The 18,287-nt window shown below is 41.6% G+C and overlaps 1 protein-coding gene across 1 annotated transcript in view; it reads left to right on the top strand.

Annotated features, from left to right (window-relative positions):
* Nucleotides 1–2,589: 2,589 nt before the first annotated feature.
* The window catches only part of DOCK8 (dedicator of cytokinesis 8), a gene marked incomplete at its 5' end in the record, with an annotated part of 96,792 nt that continues 81,094 nt past the window's right edge, over nt 2,590–18,287 (top strand). Inside the window, one exon of the mRNA XM_082497994.1 lies at nt 2,590–2,642. Within this exon, the coding sequence (XP_082354120.1) occupies nt 2,590–2,642 (53 nt within the window). The remainder of the gene's footprint in view (nt 2,643–18,287) is intronic.

Below are 18,287 nucleotides of genomic sequence, written 5' to 3'. Positions count from 1 at the left end.
TCTAGACAGCATGGAAAATTGACAAACTGGTGTTTGTTTCATGGCATCTTAAGGAGAACATGGTTTATATTAATCTCTAAGCTAAAATTCTGAAAAGCAAATAGGAGAAAAGAAGCTCCTCTGACCACCAATTTCCTGTAAGAGCAAAGAGAGTAAGAATACCAAAAAGGCCAAGATGCTAAAATAAATATTTCAGCTGGATTTTGGATGCATCGCTTTCAATGGTGCTGGGGCCCGTGACTCTAAGTACAGCAGGTAAGAAATGGATACCATTGGTCCAGGAAAAAATCAAACATTGGGTGTCTCAGATTAGGCTCTCAAAAATGGATGTGTCCATTTAAATTACATGTGTCTACTAAAATTTTAAAGAAGGTTACATTTTTCTTGTTTCTTTCCACTGTTGACACAATGTGATCACAGCCGCCTGTCAGAAGGCAGGTTGCACGCTTTGAGTTCATTGTAGAGCCGTAACACATCTCTTCTCTTAAAACCAGGGCCAGTTTGTGTGCTGAAGAGAGTTGTGAAAGCGGTTACCATCTTTCAACAGACACGTGCAAGTGCAGACAAGAAGAACAGTGGTGGGAAGCAGTGCCTTGCCACGGCCAGTATCTCTGACATGCTGAGTTTTCTTGTCACCAACAGACATGCCAGATCATAGCCACTTATTGGTGATTTGTAAGTACGTGATATTTAAGATCAAGTCACATGTAGGTAAGTGGGCTAGGTAAGCAAAGTAGGTAAGTAAAGAAAGGGAGGGAGTGGTGGGTAAGTTCTGTGCAATAAAGTGTCTAACTTACTCTTCCCAAAGCAAGTGTTTATTAGTTAATACCATTCTATTAATAGTAGATTTTAATATTTTCCTTCTGAGGTTTTCAGACTCATATCTGAGATCTTATTCTGCTGTAGGTCCTTATTGATTTTTTTCCCAAAAAAGATATCCATATTTGTTTCCGTTTTCAACTCTTTTTATTTACTTCTGTGTTTCGTTAAATCTTTCACCTCTTCAGCCTTTCTGCACTTCCCTAACGGCACATAACCAGTGGTCCTCAAAGACCATAGGGGTTAACATTCACATTTGAGACCATCCGTACTTAACAGTGCTCTAGAACATGATCAATCCTACAGAGTAAGAGGTAATTGTTAGTAGCACAATTTTAGGCCTTCACTGTTTGACAGTCTTCCACTCCTTGCCTCAAATCATGATGTTTTCCTCCAGATACCCTCCAGAATTGAGAGATTTTTGGCTGCCTTTCAGTGGGTGAATCCTGATGTTGTTGCCACCAAGGCATGGATTTAGTGAAAATAGGACAACCTAAAACTGAATTGCCTGTGCTACCCCAGAATTCACCTGTAGAAACCATGTTTGGCTTCCGTTTCCCCTTTCAAATGAAGTCTGAGTTCTGCTTATTTGCAGAAGCAGTGAAATCTGCACCAAGGCTGAGAGAAAAATACCAGTCAGGAACCATCACTTCATAACACAACCACAAGACACTTGCTAAAATGGCCTTTTTGAAAAGCTGAGCTGTAAGTGCAGGCAAAGAGAACAGCAGTGGGGCCCGCTCTGTACCAAGCTGAGCTGGTATCCAGAGTTGGGTTGTGTGGGTTTTCCTTACACATGCAAGTAGTTTAGGGGTAAGAGAAACATATACTGAGTGCACGTGTGTATTGTCAAAATATCATGCCAGGTAAAGAGCTGGCACCTATTTACGCATTACACCTTACGGTTGCTACCTGCCCGAACAGCCTCATCCCTGTGCCAGCGGGGCTGAAGGAAGGACCATTCCAGTGGCAGTTTCCTCTGCCTGGAGGGCGGTGGACACCGGTCTGCCCTGCCCGGAGCAGCCCTGCCAGCCCAGCCCAGCCCTGCCCTCCCCTCCCTGCCTGCCCTGCCCAATCCTGCCCGGCTCTGCCCGGCAGCCGCGCCTGCTCCGCCGGGGGAGGACGGGCTGGACCGGCGGCGGCGGCGGCGTCCCGGAGGCGGCGCGGGGCCGTTCTGGCGCCCAGCGGTGCCCAGCGGTGCCCGCTGCCTCCTCGCCCGCCCCCGTAGAGCACCCCTACCCGGGCAGGGGTGTCTGACACCCGCACTGCGATTTCCAAAAAAAAAGGGGTTGTGTGGGATGGGGGATGCGCAAGTTTTTCCGCAGCTGTGCGCCTTCAAGGGTACAAGGTGTCTTCCTTCTTAAACGCCTGCCTTTCCCGCTGCTTCCCTCCCGATCCCTCCAAAATATCCGCGGGCGGATCGGGGCGTCGCCGGTGTTAAACAGGCAGGTGAAATTCCTGCCCCTTCCCAGCTGCCCGGCTGCGCTGCCACCGGGGAGAGGCGCGGGCTGGCGGGCCCCGGCGGGGCAGGCGCCGTCGGGGGTGAGAAGCCAGCGGTGCACAGGGGCAGATCCCTCCCACTCCGGACGATTTGGGTGAGGAAGGTGAAATGCGGAAGTTGCCACCCAGAACTGTCAGAAGACCGTCGTTTTTTTTGCCCGGAGCGTGCAATTGCAAAGAATGAATAAATAAATAAGATAAAGCCGCCCTCCGTGCCTACAGCCGGCGTCGGTCCTTCCCGGCAGCTGACACCCACGGCTGCTCTCCCGCATGGCGACTTTACCCGCCGCAGACAGGAGGGCGTTCGCCCTGAAAATCAACAGGTAAGGGTTTGGGTTTTTTTCCCTCGCACGTCGCAACTATTCCTCGCCGGTCTCAGCCTGAAAAGCCAGCCAAGGCAGGCGATCGGGCTGCGGGAGCGCGGGGCGGGACGGCTCCTCCCCGGGAGACCCCCGGGGCGTGGAGCCATCTGCCAGCTCCAGATAGCCCGGCTGGCACTGCCGCCGCCGCCCGCCGCCGGCCGCCCTCGGGCGGACACCACCACCACCACCGCTACCGGGCTGCTCCCGCCGGCGGCAAGAGGCGGCCCTCGGGGCGCCCCGCCGGTCCTCTCCCGGCCCCGCGGAGGTGCAGCTACAGGGTGCGCTTCTGCCACTGCGTTTGGTCTGACAAAGCGTCCGCAGAAGAAGCCGGCGATGGGTTTGTGTCCTCCGGCGGGGAGGAGACGTCCAGTCTCGTCCCGGGCGTTCGCTGCCCGCCTGCCCCGTCGGAGCGAGCCCCGAGCCCGCCGCCGGGGCACCGCTCGCCGGCGGCGGGGCGGAGGGTTGGGGTTCCTCCTCCGCACGCAGCAGCAAAACAACCGGGTGCCTAAATTAGCGCTCCTGTGAAATAAATGTTTTTATGTAGGGCATCAGTTCTGCAATGACATACATCCCTGGGATTTTTTTTCTTCTTTTCACCCTTTCATCTACGAAAAGAAAAAAATCCTTCCGATTTAAAATAAACCTACCCCCTGCCCCTTACCTCCCTAGACCAAATAAATAAGAGTTCAGCTGTTGGAACACCGTACTCTTCCGACTGAGCTTGCCATCTGCTAGACTTCGGTGTCTTTTCCCAGGGAAGTGCTGACTCTCAGCTGGTCTGTGCTCTGTGGTGGCAGTAAGAAACCAAGACAATTATTTTTGTATTGTTGGGTTAAAGGAAAACACAGGCCTCCTTTTCAAGAGTCTTGTCATCTGAGACAAAAACTGTGTTTCCAGGGTGTTGATGTTAAGTACAAGGTAACTACGTTTGCTGACACATAGAAGAACAAATATCAAAATGGTAATATAAACTGAGGGTAGGTCTCTGTGCCAGAGAGAAAAGTATGCAGAGAAACTCCACCTCCTTCAGCAATTTATTGGAAGAGATGGGGTTTGCAGTCACAGAGGATAAAATTAGCTCCGCTGTGATGTGCCTTTCCCATGGCAGAATACACATCAGTGTACCTTTCTATAGCCTCTGGGAATTCATTTTAAATTTATGGTAGAATATTCACAAGAGTGAGACAACTTATTGAGAAGCCATCAGATGAGGAGTTTACTACAGGATCCTGCCACAATTCCCAATCATTTGGAGACTTGCTTGGATAAAGAGTGTAACTGGCTGATATTTAGAGGGTTAGGGTTATTTTCTTTCTTCCTATTTTTAGGGTCAGCATTCTGGCAGCATTTCCCAGCAGTAGTGATGGTCACTGTTCATCTGTATGACTAAAGCCTTACAAAGTAGTGGAATCATAACAGTTTATCTGGCTTCATTTCACAAACGCTCACAAAAGTTTTGCTATTAGGAACTGTTGTGAAATTAAGTCAGTGTTGTAATATTTTTAATTTCTTTTTCTTTCTTCAATAGAGAAATATTCAGTATTTTTTCTAACAAATTAAATGTTCAAATGTGTTATTCATTATGTTCTGGATATGATTAACAATCTGCATGCTTATTTTGCAGGTAAGAATATTTGCTTTTGCACAGTGTGGTAGAAATTAAATATATTTGCTAGCACAACGTCATGTTTCCTGTTCATCAAAAGGAGCAGGTCATTTTTACATGACTCAAGCGCAGTCTTCCACTGAAATAGAGTGATACATCTTCACAAGAAGTGTTTCTGATGTGGTGTTTTGGATTTTTTGAAAGGAATATTCAAAATAAAAGGAATAATAGATCAGTGTGGTAGCTTTCTTGCCTGTACACAAAAGGCTAATTTACAGCTATAAAATTTTGTTCCTCTTTCTGCAGAGTTCCTGAGTTTACTTCTTCAAAATGCAATTCTTAGTGAAAGTTGGATGTTACTAGCAAGGCATCTTTTACAGGAGTTATTACATTGCCTGTATAATTATGTCCATTCACTACAAATTCCCATGCAAGCTCTTCTCTTACTCGCTTTTTCTCTTGCCAGTGACTTGTCTAACCTATAAACTTTTATGAGGACCAGCAGAATTTTAGGCTCTGTGGTGGTTCCTCAGCACAACAACATGAGCCTCCTCCCTGCAGTACCCTACTGAGTTCAGTGAAGCATGATAGATATCTGACCATCTAAACACTGTTCTGTAAAAAATTAGCAATGATGTGGTCTGAAATGTTGTGTTAGTGGTCTCATCATAACTTAAAGTTAGTGTGAGATCATGAGCACTGGAGCTGCAGATGCTTCAGGAGCAGCTGTTACATGACAAGCATCACCTTTGTTCAAAACAAGGTCAAACATTAGTATCAGGCCTTCAAATGCCGTCAGACTTGTAAACTGCGTATGCAACCTGCCCACAAAACCATTTCTTCCTATCACTTTATTCTTCCTTCCACCCATCTGGTGCCTGTTGCCCCAACCTGTTGCTTCCTGCATTTTTTAATCCTGCAAAGACTTGCACATATGTTTTTAATGCATGTGAATAGTTCCTTCTGGTTTAATGGGATAACTTTTATGTATAATGATGTTCATCTCATAGGTAGAAGTGAAGGAGCAAGCCTTTAGTGTCCCTTGCATGTTAGGCAGCATTCCTATTACTTACCTGTGTATTACCCAGAGCTAAGTTGCTGAAAATTGAGCAGGACCTCAGAAAACATCCTCTTCAAATGACATTTTTTTTGCTACGTGAGAAATTAAATTCCTGTCCAACTTTATAAGTTCTTTGAAATGAAGCCTAAAGTTTCACTTAAAAGTAAGTTGTAACTGGCTTTCTAAATGGCCTCCTATGTTGGACAAAGAAAGAGGACGAAAAAACCCTCATTAATGTGTAACACTAAGGGACCTTTATGGCTGGGTGTTAGGTGTCTGTGGTGGTTGGAAGTGGGCATGGGACATTGAAAAGCAGATCATCCTTGTCGAGTTGAGTCCTGGATAGTAATTAGAAGGCAGCTGGATTGCATGTTGTAAATGTGTCTACTTTCCAATCACAGTATTTATACCCAGAAACCAAGAAAGTTGAAAAATAGTTTTGTAAACTGCTAAGAAAAAGCAACTCATCATTGCTAAAAGTGTGGGCTCTAACATGTACCATCTGAGCAGTGGATGTTTGAGGGACCGTAAAAGCTGAATTTTAACCAGTTTGCCTCAGCATTGTGTTGGGATAAACACAGCATTCATGGATGACATTTTCTATTTTTATTACTTTTATTTAGCCAGTGTAGTTTACAATTGTATCTTCCACATAGATCTTTCAGTAGTAGTTATTTGGTTTGACTTCAAGTGAAGAAAATTGTGTTTTGTCACCAACCAGGGGCCTTGGCCACTGGTGCTATACATTCAGAACATTTCAACACATAAATTACAAAACAGAAAACTATCAAGAGCAGCAATACAGCTCCCTAACATGTTGCTTTACTTTCAGTTACGTGACTCATGCAATTAATAAACCTCCTGTCCTGGTTTGAGCGACAGAGGGCTAATTTCTCTTTTAATACTTGGGCAGACTGCACTTTTGGATGACTCTAGTGTCTGAATTTGTGAAAAATTTGACTTCATAGCCAGCTATGCTGTGTGGGTTTCAAGGTCTCAGTGTTTTTGAGCTCGCCAGGTGCAGGGGTGAGGAGGAGCGAGACCTGAGCACTTGACCCAAGCTGGCCAGCAGGGTTATTTCATACCATGAACGTCACATTCAATATAAATTAGAAAGTTTGCCGCGAAGTTCTCTGTCTCCCTTGATGGCTGCCATCCTGAGAACTTCTTGCCCTGGTGCCGGACCCCTGAGGCCTTCCCTTCCTCCCGAAGCCATCGCGCTCGCAGTGTCCCACATTTACTGTCCACTGCTGGGAGTGTGCAGCTTCCTACGGATACAATTGGCTGAGTATAACCTTTGCATATTCTGTATCAGTTTCGGGTTCAATATTGGTTCTTTAGTGCTATTAATGTTAATTATCTAATCTTATTCTATTAAATCTGTTTATATTTCAACCCCTGGGTTTCCTTGTTTTTTCTCAATTCCCCTTCCCGGGTAGGGAGGGGTCATTGTGTGATAGAATGATTGTCTAAAAGACAATAAACTGTTACGGGTTTCTCAAACCATAACACCTCCCAATAGACATACTCCTCAGCTGTTTCTACAGACAACCAATGTCTGCATTTTACAAGTGTTACAAAACAAATGTTTAGCATTTACTTCTATCATTTCATTTCCTTATCCCTGAAATTGTCCGGTTGCCTAACAAAGTTTTCGTTTCCTGTTCTAGTTTTAAGATGTGTACTTAAGGATGAGTTTACACACATAGATTTATACAAGAAAAACAAACAACCCACACTACCAATATTAAAGCAAACATTTAGCTAAAGATTTCAAATTTTAAAAAGCCTATGATAAAAGTCAAATTGTACCATGAATTCTACTTTACATTAGTGATGGCAATATATTTAAATTATTTCTACCTGAGATGAAAAGATCAGCTTCAGTCTTATGTTGGACAAAGTCTCAGTTCTGAAGGTTCGTAAGAAATTACCTTAAATGGCAAAGGCTGTTGCAGAGGGGTCAGGTACAGTGCAAAATGGTTTCAGGGGCAGAACAGGCCATTTCCTATGTATTCTGATAGCAGATTTCTGTTCAGTGCTACCCCTTTATGGGGATGAGGCCAGCATTTTTTGATTGAATTTCAATAAACCCCTTTTTATATGGATATCATAAAATGCTAATTACTTAAAAGCATTGTCCAGACTCTATTATATAGGCCAAGCTGTTTCTTTCAATTAATTTTTCTTTTTAAATATATTAAATAAGCTGCAGGGAGAACCTCAGTCCTTTGTATGTACAATAGATTTATGTAGTAAGTATGAAGATCTACTGCATTTTTAAAAAGATGTGGTAGATTCTCATAGTTGGTTTCTTACATAACGTAATGCATTATAAAAGCCTTAATAAAATTACCAGTCTGCTCATAGCGAAGGCATTTTCCGTGTGTTTGCTGCATACCTAAAGTGCACATTCATACTTTATCAACATTTAAAAGCTGCTTGCAGATATATCCTTCTTATCAAGTATGACCGTTGAGCCATAGCCTTATAATACGTGATGTCAGGACAGTGGCAGTATTAAAAATTCTGTTTCATTTTTATTGAGTCAACCTAATTCAAGAAAGAGTGTCACAAAGCAGAGCACACTTGATGAAAGGGTTGAATCCTGCTTTACTCTAATGAGTTGCACCCTGGGAATCTATCTAAGTGAGGATAACTCAAGTTAATAAGCCTTTGCAGATTTATATTCAAGACAGTTTTTTCAAACGCTCAGGTAATAACCCATTTGAATTCATCTAAAATCCATACCATAAATATGCACCGTGGTTTTTAAGAGAGGTTAAAAAATTCCAAGTTGTAATTGCTTTGGGAAAAGACTACTTCTTACATACTACATGTGTGAAATAGTAGTGGTTTTGTGTTTGGTACAGAGAATATTAATCACTAGTAACAGATTAAAGATAAAATGTAGGATGTGTATAAGCTTTGTACGTTACGTATAACAAGCTGTTAACAACAGTTTCTAGTAAATGGCCAGTTTTCTTAGACTTCTGTAAACATAAATGAGAACCTGATTTTTTAAATCCTTCAGAGGAAATTATTTGGAGTTGCAAGTGCAGGGAGTATAAACATCAGGTATGCATCTTAGAACCATAGAAAGGTTTGGATTGGAAGGAACCTTCAAAGATCACATACTCCAAACCCCCTGCCATGGTCAGGGACTTCTTTCACTAGATCAGGTTGCTCAGAGCCCCGTCCAGCCTGACCTTGAACATTTCCAGTGACAGGGCATCCACAACTTCCCTGGGCAACCTGTTCCAGTGTCTCACCACCCCCATCATAAAAAATTTCTTCCTCGTATCTAATCTGAATCCACCCTGTTCTAGTTTGAAACAGTTACCCTTTGTGTATCGCTGCAGCCTCTACTAAAATGTCTCTCTCCATCTTTTTATAATCCCCCTTTAAGTATTGTAAGGTCTCCCGGGAGCCTTATCTTCTCCAGGCTGAACAGCCCCAACTCTCTCAGCCTGTCTTAACCGGAGAGGTGTTCCATCCTTCTGATCATTTTTATGGCCTTCCTTGGACCTGGTCTAACAGGTCCATGCCTTTCTTGCACGGGGGACTCCAGAGCTGGATGCAGTACTCCAGGTGGGGTCTTACCAGAGCAGAGTAGCAGGGCAGAACCACCTCCCTTGACCTGCTGGCCATGCTTCTTTTTATGCATCCCAGGATATGGTTGGCTTTCTGGGCTGCAAGCACACATTGCGGGCTCATGTCCAATTTTTCATCTACCAGTACCTTGTCATCAGGGCTGCTCTCAATCCATTCATCCCTAAGTCTCTACTGATCTTGGGGGTTGCCCTGACCCAAGTGCAGGACCTTGCACTTGGTCCTGTTGAATTTTATGAGCTTCACATGTGTCCACCCCTCAAGCCTGTCAGGGTCCCTCTGGATGGCATCCCTTCCCTTAAGCAAATCAACTGTACCACTCAGCTTGATGTTGTCTGCAAACTAGCTGAGGGTGCACTCAGTCCTACTATCTGTGTCATTAATGAAGATATTAAATAGTATTGGTCCTTGTACTTACCCTTGAGGAACACGATTCATTTTCATTTGGATATTGAGCTATTCACTGTAACTCGTTGGATGTGGCCATCCAGCTAGTTCCTTATCCAACTAACAGTCCATCCATCAAATCCATGTCTCTCCAATTTAGAGATAATAAAGATGTGGGGTACCATATGGAAGTCCAGGTAGATGACATCAGTTGCTCTTCCCTTGTCCACTGATGCAGTCACTCCATTGTAGAAGGCCACTAGATTAGTCAGGCATGATTTGCCCTAGGTGAAGCCATGTTGGCTGTCTTTAATCACCTCCCTGCGTTCCATATGCTTCAACATATTACATATAAAGATAAAAGACAGAACTCAGGCATGTCTCACCAGCACTGAGCAGATGGGAAAGATCGTCTCTTTCAACCTGCTGGCAATACTCTGCCTAGTGCACCCCGGGATAACATTGTCCTTCTCTGCCACCAGGGCACATTGCTGGCTCATGGTCAACTTGTTTGAAGTCATGGTCTTTTAGGACCAATATGGTCATGGTCCTCTAGGATGTCCGGGTCTTCTGCAAAGCTGCTTTCCAGCTGGGTGGCCCCAGCATGTATTGGTACGTGGGGATGTTCCAGATGCAGGACTTTGTACTTCTCCTGTTGAACTTCATGAGGTTCCTTTTAGCCCGTTTCTCCAGCCTGTTGACATCTGTCTGAAGGGCAGCACAGCCTCTAGTGCATCAGCCACTCCTCACAGTTCTGTATCATCAGTAAACTTGCTGAGGGTACACTGTGCCCCATAATCCAGACCAGTAATGAAGATGTTAAACAGGATTGGACCTAATATTGACCCCTGGGGTATACTGCTAGTTAATGGCCTCCAACTAGACTTCATGCCACTGTTCACCATCCTCTGGGCCTATCTGTTCAGCCAGTTTTCAGTCCACTTCATAGTCTGCTCATCCAGCCTGTACTTCACCAGCTTTGGACCTAAGTTTCCGTTAAACATATGAAGAACCTAATCTCCTAAGTGTTACGTTTTCCCAGGAAAAGTCATTCCTGTCTTCCTGACTTACTGCATGCTGATTTCTCCTAGCTTTTTATGACATCACTGTCTTGGTGTCTTCTGGATTTGTATTCAGCCCAAGGAACAGATTGGACATGGCTCTAAAGCAGGTGCAGAGGAGGGAGAGAAGGCAGGAAACTCTGTTTCATACGCTACTCATAAAGGCCAGTCCTCCCTGCAGCCTCTGCACATAGATGCTTTACTGCCCATCACACCACTTTCTGGATTCAAGGCAATCTGAATGAGCAGAAAAGCTAAGGAACAGTTGAGACCATGGTTTCATCCCTGTTGTTACCAGTTATGACTGCATGCAAAGGACTAAACAGCCATCAAATGCCTCAGATGGCTGTTTCCTTAGGTGTAATCACCTATCTCTCTTCTTTTTGGACATTTTTACAGGTACTTCTCCACTCCAAGGGAGAGATTTAACCTGCAGGAATAATGACCTTCTAAATCTACCACAAAGTCAAGAATATTAAAGCAGGCTAGGGATGGATCCTATCTATTGTAAATAGCTCTAAAGATAATAGAGGGAACTTCCTAATGCCTGTGAGGTTATCTTTTCATCAGCCCTAAAGATAATTCATTTGCCTTGGCTAGGGTGTTTCCAGTGAGCAGTCAAATTAGACTAAATCTGTATCAGTGTAGGGCTTCTAAATGTGTTTTACAGCTACACTTGAGCAAATGACAAATCTAAGCGGTATACAGTTTGGCTGGTCATGATGTATAATTCAAGCCAATATTAGCTGATTTGCATCTCACATTCTGGCATTGATAATTGTTGTATTTCAGCCCAACTATATCAAAGCCGTCTGCACCCACACAGCCTGCTGAATTATACCTGGGACTAAGCTGTGCTGTAGACCATATAAGCTAGAACGTAGCTGGTGGCCATAAGAGAGACAACTGCGTAACATGAGGAACACTGCTATAATATTTGTTATGGACTAGGTTTAGATTGCAAGCTGTCATGTTATATAAAAGCAAAAAATTAATAAAAAGAAAAGCAAACAATGCACAAAGTCATGTTTTTCTGTGCAAAACTGTGTGTGTGTCCTTAAGATGTTTCTAATTCTGATGTGGAAGTGTGGGAACATTGCTTCCTCCTCTAGCAGAGGTGGATTGTAAATCAGTTACAGGAGTAAGTTGAGGAAGAAAGTAATATTATGTATCAAGATTATACCATATGTTATTAATCCATAGCGCTAATATAAATCCCTGCAAGTATCTGCTCATTTTGCAAAGTTAACGTTATTCAGGTTGCTCTTATCCATCACAAGGACCAAGTGCACAAACCTTTTCCTCTGGTACACTGTGCAAAAGATTACAACATTTCCTGCCTAAAATACATCTAAAATACAACTTTTAGGAAGTGGAAAGAGTAAGAGAATGCCCTCTCACTATTTTTAAGGGGATACAGATGCCTTTTGTTAATCACAGTGACTTACTTTTCATTTGCACTGTTTACCCTGAACGTCATGATTACCTTTTCTGGAGCTGTCTGTCTGCTATACAACCAAGGTGACAGTAACCACTTCAGAAGGGGGTTGATAACAAGCACAGGCCCATCCAGTCAAATCCCTATGAAAAGTTACAAGTGCAGGGAAGTTAGGCTCCATAAAACAAGCGTACTCTCTATCAGCAATCAGACTGCTGTAGAAACAAAGGCTTTAGAGAACAGTTGGCCACGCAAGCAGAATACTGTTGTTACTGTTGAGACAGATGTTATTGACAGCTGTTGTTAGCAGGAAGATAATCTTTTCATCTGACTGCTTACTCAAATTGTGGTAACCCCACCCCACACATCTCTTTTCTGTTACAGTTGTTGAAGACTAATATTATACTGTACCTACATATCTGCATAATCACTGGAATCAGACATAATAATCCCCGATACAAGGTTAGAATACTGAGGTTCTTGCTTTGTCTCTGGAAGATGGCTGGTGAGCCAGAAATGGACTTCAGGGTCTGAGCAGAAAAGCTGCATTTTAAAATGCTTTTTAAAAATCTTGTTTCCCTCTTAGACTTCAGACATCTATGCGCATTGCGAAGTCTAGGCTGCAATTTATGATGAGGTTCTTTTTTTATACTACAGAAAATCCTAAGCTTACCCAAGAAAAACGAAATTGCAAATGAGAAACATCTTTATGTCCACCATGTCCCGTGTATGAACATTCTTTATTTATCTTTCCAAAGAGTTTTCATTTCCGGACATGAAGTGAAAACCAGAAAGGAAGACATATTTAGTGTCGTATTTCATATCCTCTACTGCTTTTAGTTTTTATAGTCATTAAAAATTACAGTTCATGAGCATAGTTCAGTATATTTGTCTTTTTTTCTATTCTGACTTGATTTTTTCTTTAAAATTGATTTGAAAAACACACACCAGACTATACTGTATTTTGTAATATAAAGGAAAAGGATAACCTGTGAAAGGTGCTTACCTGATAACGTACTCACGCTAAATGCTTGCCATCATTAATGCAGTTACAGAAAAATAGGTCCAGGCCTAGATCTGCTTTTGCCCAAGTTCATATAAAAAATGCACAATATTTTTTCTTGTGACCTTTGTAGAATAATACTTGCACAGTTTCCTGAGCTTCAGTAATAAGGACCTGGAGACTTTTATAAAGGAGTCAGCACACCTGGACTCAATATTAGTATTTTTCCCTAAAGTCAAGCAAACTGCATTAGGTAAGAGTGTATTTTAGTTCAGTTGTCACATGAGTTGAGCTTTACAATTACTATAATAACAAAACCTCATGTTTAGAACATTGTTAGACCAAAACCTAACCTTTCCCCAAGCTTGGAATTTTCCAGATGAATCATGATGTAAAATTCAGTTTGTAACTTATGATATAAAATGCGTTGCATCATCCAAATGTGTTTGTGAGGATGTATAATATAATTCCTGTGGAACTGGTACCTGTAATAGTAGCCAGAAGATACAAAAAGATATATTCTTTTTGACAAGATAGTTGTTAACACATGCCAAATTCTGTCAATTTTCTTATTTTTAAAAGTGTGACTGGAAGATCCAGCTTTCAAGTGCACCTTAGTTACTGCTCTGGCTCCCATGGAAGTTGAATCCAAATTCCCTGTTCTAAAAATGGCAGTACCTCTTCATGTACTTGAAATTGGGCCAATTTTTTTCAGGTACACTGCCCTAATAAAAGATCCTACTTTTTCTAGTTAAACTTACAGCTCTAAAGAAAAAATGTTATTCTAAGAAGTAACTGTAAAAGACCATTGCTTTTCTGTCACAGAAAAGTCATACTGAAGCTCCACAAATCTGTGTTCTTAGGAAATGGGGCCAAACTATTAACACATTATTTTTCCAGTTCTGTGCCAGTTGTGTTATCTCCTCCTCTGGCTTTTGAAGTAGCAAGAGAATTAAAGACCCATCTGTGAATATATTGTTAATTTCTTTGAAGTTGTCAGTCATCAAAAAAAAAAATATTTTCCTTCTGGATGAAAATGCCAACTGAGACCTTGATAAAAATAAAAACAACCCTGTAGGAGCAAAATGAAAAAATTCCCTAGAATAACATTTACATGGTCTTTATTATTATTCCTGATGTCTAACTTTTTTTTCACTTATTATTAATAAGTTTTTATTAGGAAGAAAGTAAAAATAAAGCACATAAACTATTAAACTTGGTACAGGCTTTACAAAATTATCAGCAGTATGGTAGCATTTTCTTAGTCAAGTCCTTGTGAAGCTCAGATGATACATGTGAGCTGGAAAATAAATCTTTGCATTTATTTCACACTCGCCCTGTTTTGAATTGGTAGGATAGTGCAGGCAAAACAAAAAATCTAAAAGCACAAACTGATATACTTCTGTTACATTTCAAGTCACAGGAAGATGGCGTGTGTGATCACTAATGCTTTTAAAATTGCCCTTATCATTGTTGTTGTAGATGATCTAAGATTTTGGAAGTCATTTAAACAGTTTAGCAAGGAACAAGGAAAGGAAAAAAAAAAAAAGAGAGAGAGAGAGAGGTAGGCCCTGACTATAGACCTGTAGATACTTCTTGAGAGTTCAGGGCACATTTGTTAAAATGCTTTTCTTCAGACACCTCAGCTGAAACGAATGTTTAATGAGGCACCAATGTGAGCTTTAGTACTTCAAGCAGAGAGTGCACTGAGCCAACCACAGACAATTATCCTTAGATAAATTGAAGTTAAACCCTTCAGTATGAAGGATTTGTGTATATAAGTAATAATTTGTGTATGCTGATAGATTTTAAGCTAATGGGAACAACAAAAGAATTCTGTTGTTTTCACACACAAATTTATCTTCTGTTAGCATCATTAATTAGCATCATGTGAAATATTCTTTAGAAAATTTGTATTGCATACATAAACTATCATGATTAATTTAAGTCTATAATAGGATGACAGATAAGATTAATTTATACTCTTTGCTTTCCCAGGAGGTACCACTAAACTATCATATGAAACATTACACCTAAAACCACTTCCATTGCGAGAGCCAGCCAGTCAACAATGCATGCACAGTGTTTTCTCAAATGTAATATAATGGCTTTTGCATATTATCCATAGAGCACAGTGATTAAAAAGTGCATAAAAGCATGGCTCATCAAAACCAAATCCTAAGTCTCTGGTTTCTTTGTGGGGCAAGAAAATATGGTTGTCCTTTTCCTCCACTGCTAGGATTAGAAAATTTTTTGTGTGTGTGTGCTTATGTCTCTTCCTGAGGAAGAAGCAGCAAAACTGAGTGACGGTGAAAAATCTTCACTGAATGAATGGCGTACATGACCTGGGACAAAAATAAAAAAACGACCTCTTGCCTGTTTTTCTTTGTAACAAGCTGCCAGCATAATGAAGTCGATGATTTCCCCTCCTAGACTTTGTTTGTTCCTGCACCATCTCCTTTGAGAAGTTTGTGGTTGAATTTCAACCGTCTTGAATAGGAACTTTATTGCCTTAGCTGATATAGACTCTTAATGTGGTAGACCCCAAAGCAGGGGTGTGCCAGAGGTAGGATATACACCTACCTGAGCCATCAAGGAAATAGCAGCTAGTTCAGATGGACCACTGCTGTAAACACTGACTAACAAAGCAGAGCTCTGGTGCCTCAAGGACTAATTAGAAACTCAGAAGAAAAACAGGCAGTTCCACTGGCGGTAAGAAAAGGACTTCTAAGCAAGATTCCCATATTTGATAGTTAAAGATCTGGATTGTTGCCCAAAACTTTGTGTGTGTTTGTGTATGGGAGTGGAGGAGAGGGGTAGGTAATTGCTATGTTTTTCTCTTCCAGAGTTTTTTGTTGCTTGCTTTTAGTTGTAACTAGAAAAGTTTCACGTTAGGCTCAGGAAAAGAACAAAAGCTAGTTGGGAATTTTCTACGTCAGTGTCAGATGAAAGGGATTACTCCTCAGGGCAGCCAAGACTGAATATTTTACCTGTTAAGCAAAAGTTTTCACTATTTTACTTTATGATTCCACCATCTGTATACATTTAAATGTGAATGTTTCTCCATCCTTGGGGAGAGTTCTTCTAGTCTCTTTTTATTTAATTTTTTCATCTTTCCTTGCTGTCCAATTGTATATGGAGCTCTTGCAGAGGACAACTCACTCTTCCTCAGAGTCGGCTGGAAGGGTGTTAAGGATTACTCTTCCTACCTCCCTCCAGTAGGTAACTTCTAATAGTAGGTAACTTTGGATAACTTGATCCAGTAAGCATGTGAAGCATGCTTTTAAAATCAGTTTTTTTCTTATGAAATTTCTAATTTCCAGATCTTTGAAGCTGTTCTCTTTCTGTTTTATTTCTAAATTGCTGTTCTGTGTTTAAGTTTTCACAGTCTACACACTAGCAAAAGAGTCAGTGTGCCTGCTTTTAAACTATATATTTCAAAGATCTATATTGTTGAGCAGAACGTACAGCGAAACTACAGAACCAGCTTTACACGTTATGAGCATTCATATAATTTTAATTATAGAACCCTGCAGTGTTCAGCCACAGATCTAGCATATATACAGAGAAAATAAATGGCTATTTTATCTTCCTTTCCTGATACCTCAACCAACAACCCAAATCTCCAAGTTCCCAATCCTGCTACGAGCTCTACCCTGAGAAACATCTCAGAATTTGACCTGCAAGTTAAATCTAATGTTAAGAACCTCCAGGTGTAGTCTGTTACTTCGGTTACACTATTGTTTTAATATATTATGCAAACTGCACACTTTGCATTGGAGATCATTTGTGAAATACAGACTATGTCTCAACTTTCGTTCGCTGTTCAGCAGAATTGCTGGAGGATTGCATGTACCAGGGGGACAGACACTGGTGAAATTCTGATTAAGCAGCACCAGTTTTTGCTGTTTGGTTGTTTGGGGTTTCTTTGGCTACCCTCCAGCCACATCTAGGTGGTTCAGGAAGCCTGGTGAGTTCCAGCTTTGTTAAGATTTACACCACAGGAATACAGCATTGTCATGCAGGTAGGGCCAAGGCAACACAGAGTGGAGCAATGAATTCCAATTGACATTGTTTTGCACCAACACCATGGAGCAGCCAAGGATCTAAAAAATCCAGAAGAGCCTTAGGCCTGCCATCATCTCCCATCTTTCCACAGCTTTACACTATCTTGCAACATGCCATGTGAACTCTGACTGACCGTGAATTCATCAGTGACTTTTTTTTGGAAAAAAAAAGTCCCCCAAATCTACACCTTTTTCTTTTCGGGCAGTGTTTCCTCTTTATCCTAAACAAAGAGACAGGTACCAACATGAGAGGTCTGTAGAGCTGTTAACACTGTCGAGTCCCATTTCTTGTCTCTGAAGGGCTTGCAGTTGCCCAGATGCTGTTCTCCATGTAGTTCAGAGACATGATCTACATCACCAGTGTGCTCTTGTCACTGTGGCATCACCACATGGCCACTTCCAATACCCTGCTGCTATTGCAGTGGCAACATTTTTCCTGCTAGCTCATTAAGTCTTTCTTGCTTCAATTTAAGCAGGTTACTTCTTCTTCCCTTTATGGACATGAATTGCTCACTGTTTTCTTTACAGATTGCTACCTTTTACATAGTCGAGGGTAACTGCTGTCTCCCCTCGGTCATCTTTTTTGTAACACATCTATGTTTTTCAGTCTTTCCTCATGGGTCATCCTTCCCCAAATTTTTAGCATTCTGACTGTTCTCTTTTGAAGCCTTTTAAATTTGATTGCATCTTGCTCTGTGTGTGTGTACATCAGCCTAAGCAGTGTCTCATTGGCTTAAATAAACAGAAATAATTTCTCTTTTTCTTCACTTATGCTACTGTTAGTACGTGTCCCAGTATACTCTCTCAGAGCCTCTTCTGTGGCATGGCTGTTTCTTTAGACAGTTGATTTCCCTTTTTGTATTTCCACATTTGATTTTTTTTCCTTCCTAAGTTTAGGCATTTACATTTATTTTTACTGAATCTAACTGTGCTGATTTCAGACTGTTTCTAGAATACAAGATCATTTTGAATGCTAGTTCTGCCTTTCAGAGCGCTCGCAACTCCTTCCAGCCTGCTGTGATCCACAAGTTCTATTACTCTGTTACCTATACCATCATCAGTGTAAAATAAAATATGGACTGGAAATAGACTGAGGAAAAATTAACTTGCTTCTCACTTACAGTACTATGTTGTTCAAAATCTCTTCACAGTCTTCTTTTGAACTATTGATGACTACACCTTGAATATGTTTTTTTAATCAGCTTTGGAACCAGCTGTGATGATTCCATCTAGTCATGCTCTCTACTTTTTTTGTAGGAACGTCATGAGGGAAATTATCAAGAGCCTTACTGAAACCAGTTAAACTATCACAGAAAAGTATTAGATTGGTTTTACATGACTGCCCTTTGATAAATCCATATTGGCTGTTCAT

This window comes from Vanellus vanellus, assembly GCF_965231255.1.
Source record: "Vanellus vanellus genome assembly, chromosome: Z".
Classification (NCBI taxonomy): Eukaryota; Metazoa; Chordata; class Aves; order Charadriiformes; family Charadriidae; genus Vanellus; species Vanellus vanellus.
Note: the sequence above shows the minus strand (reverse complement) of the source record. Positions and strands in the feature narration are given on the sequence as shown.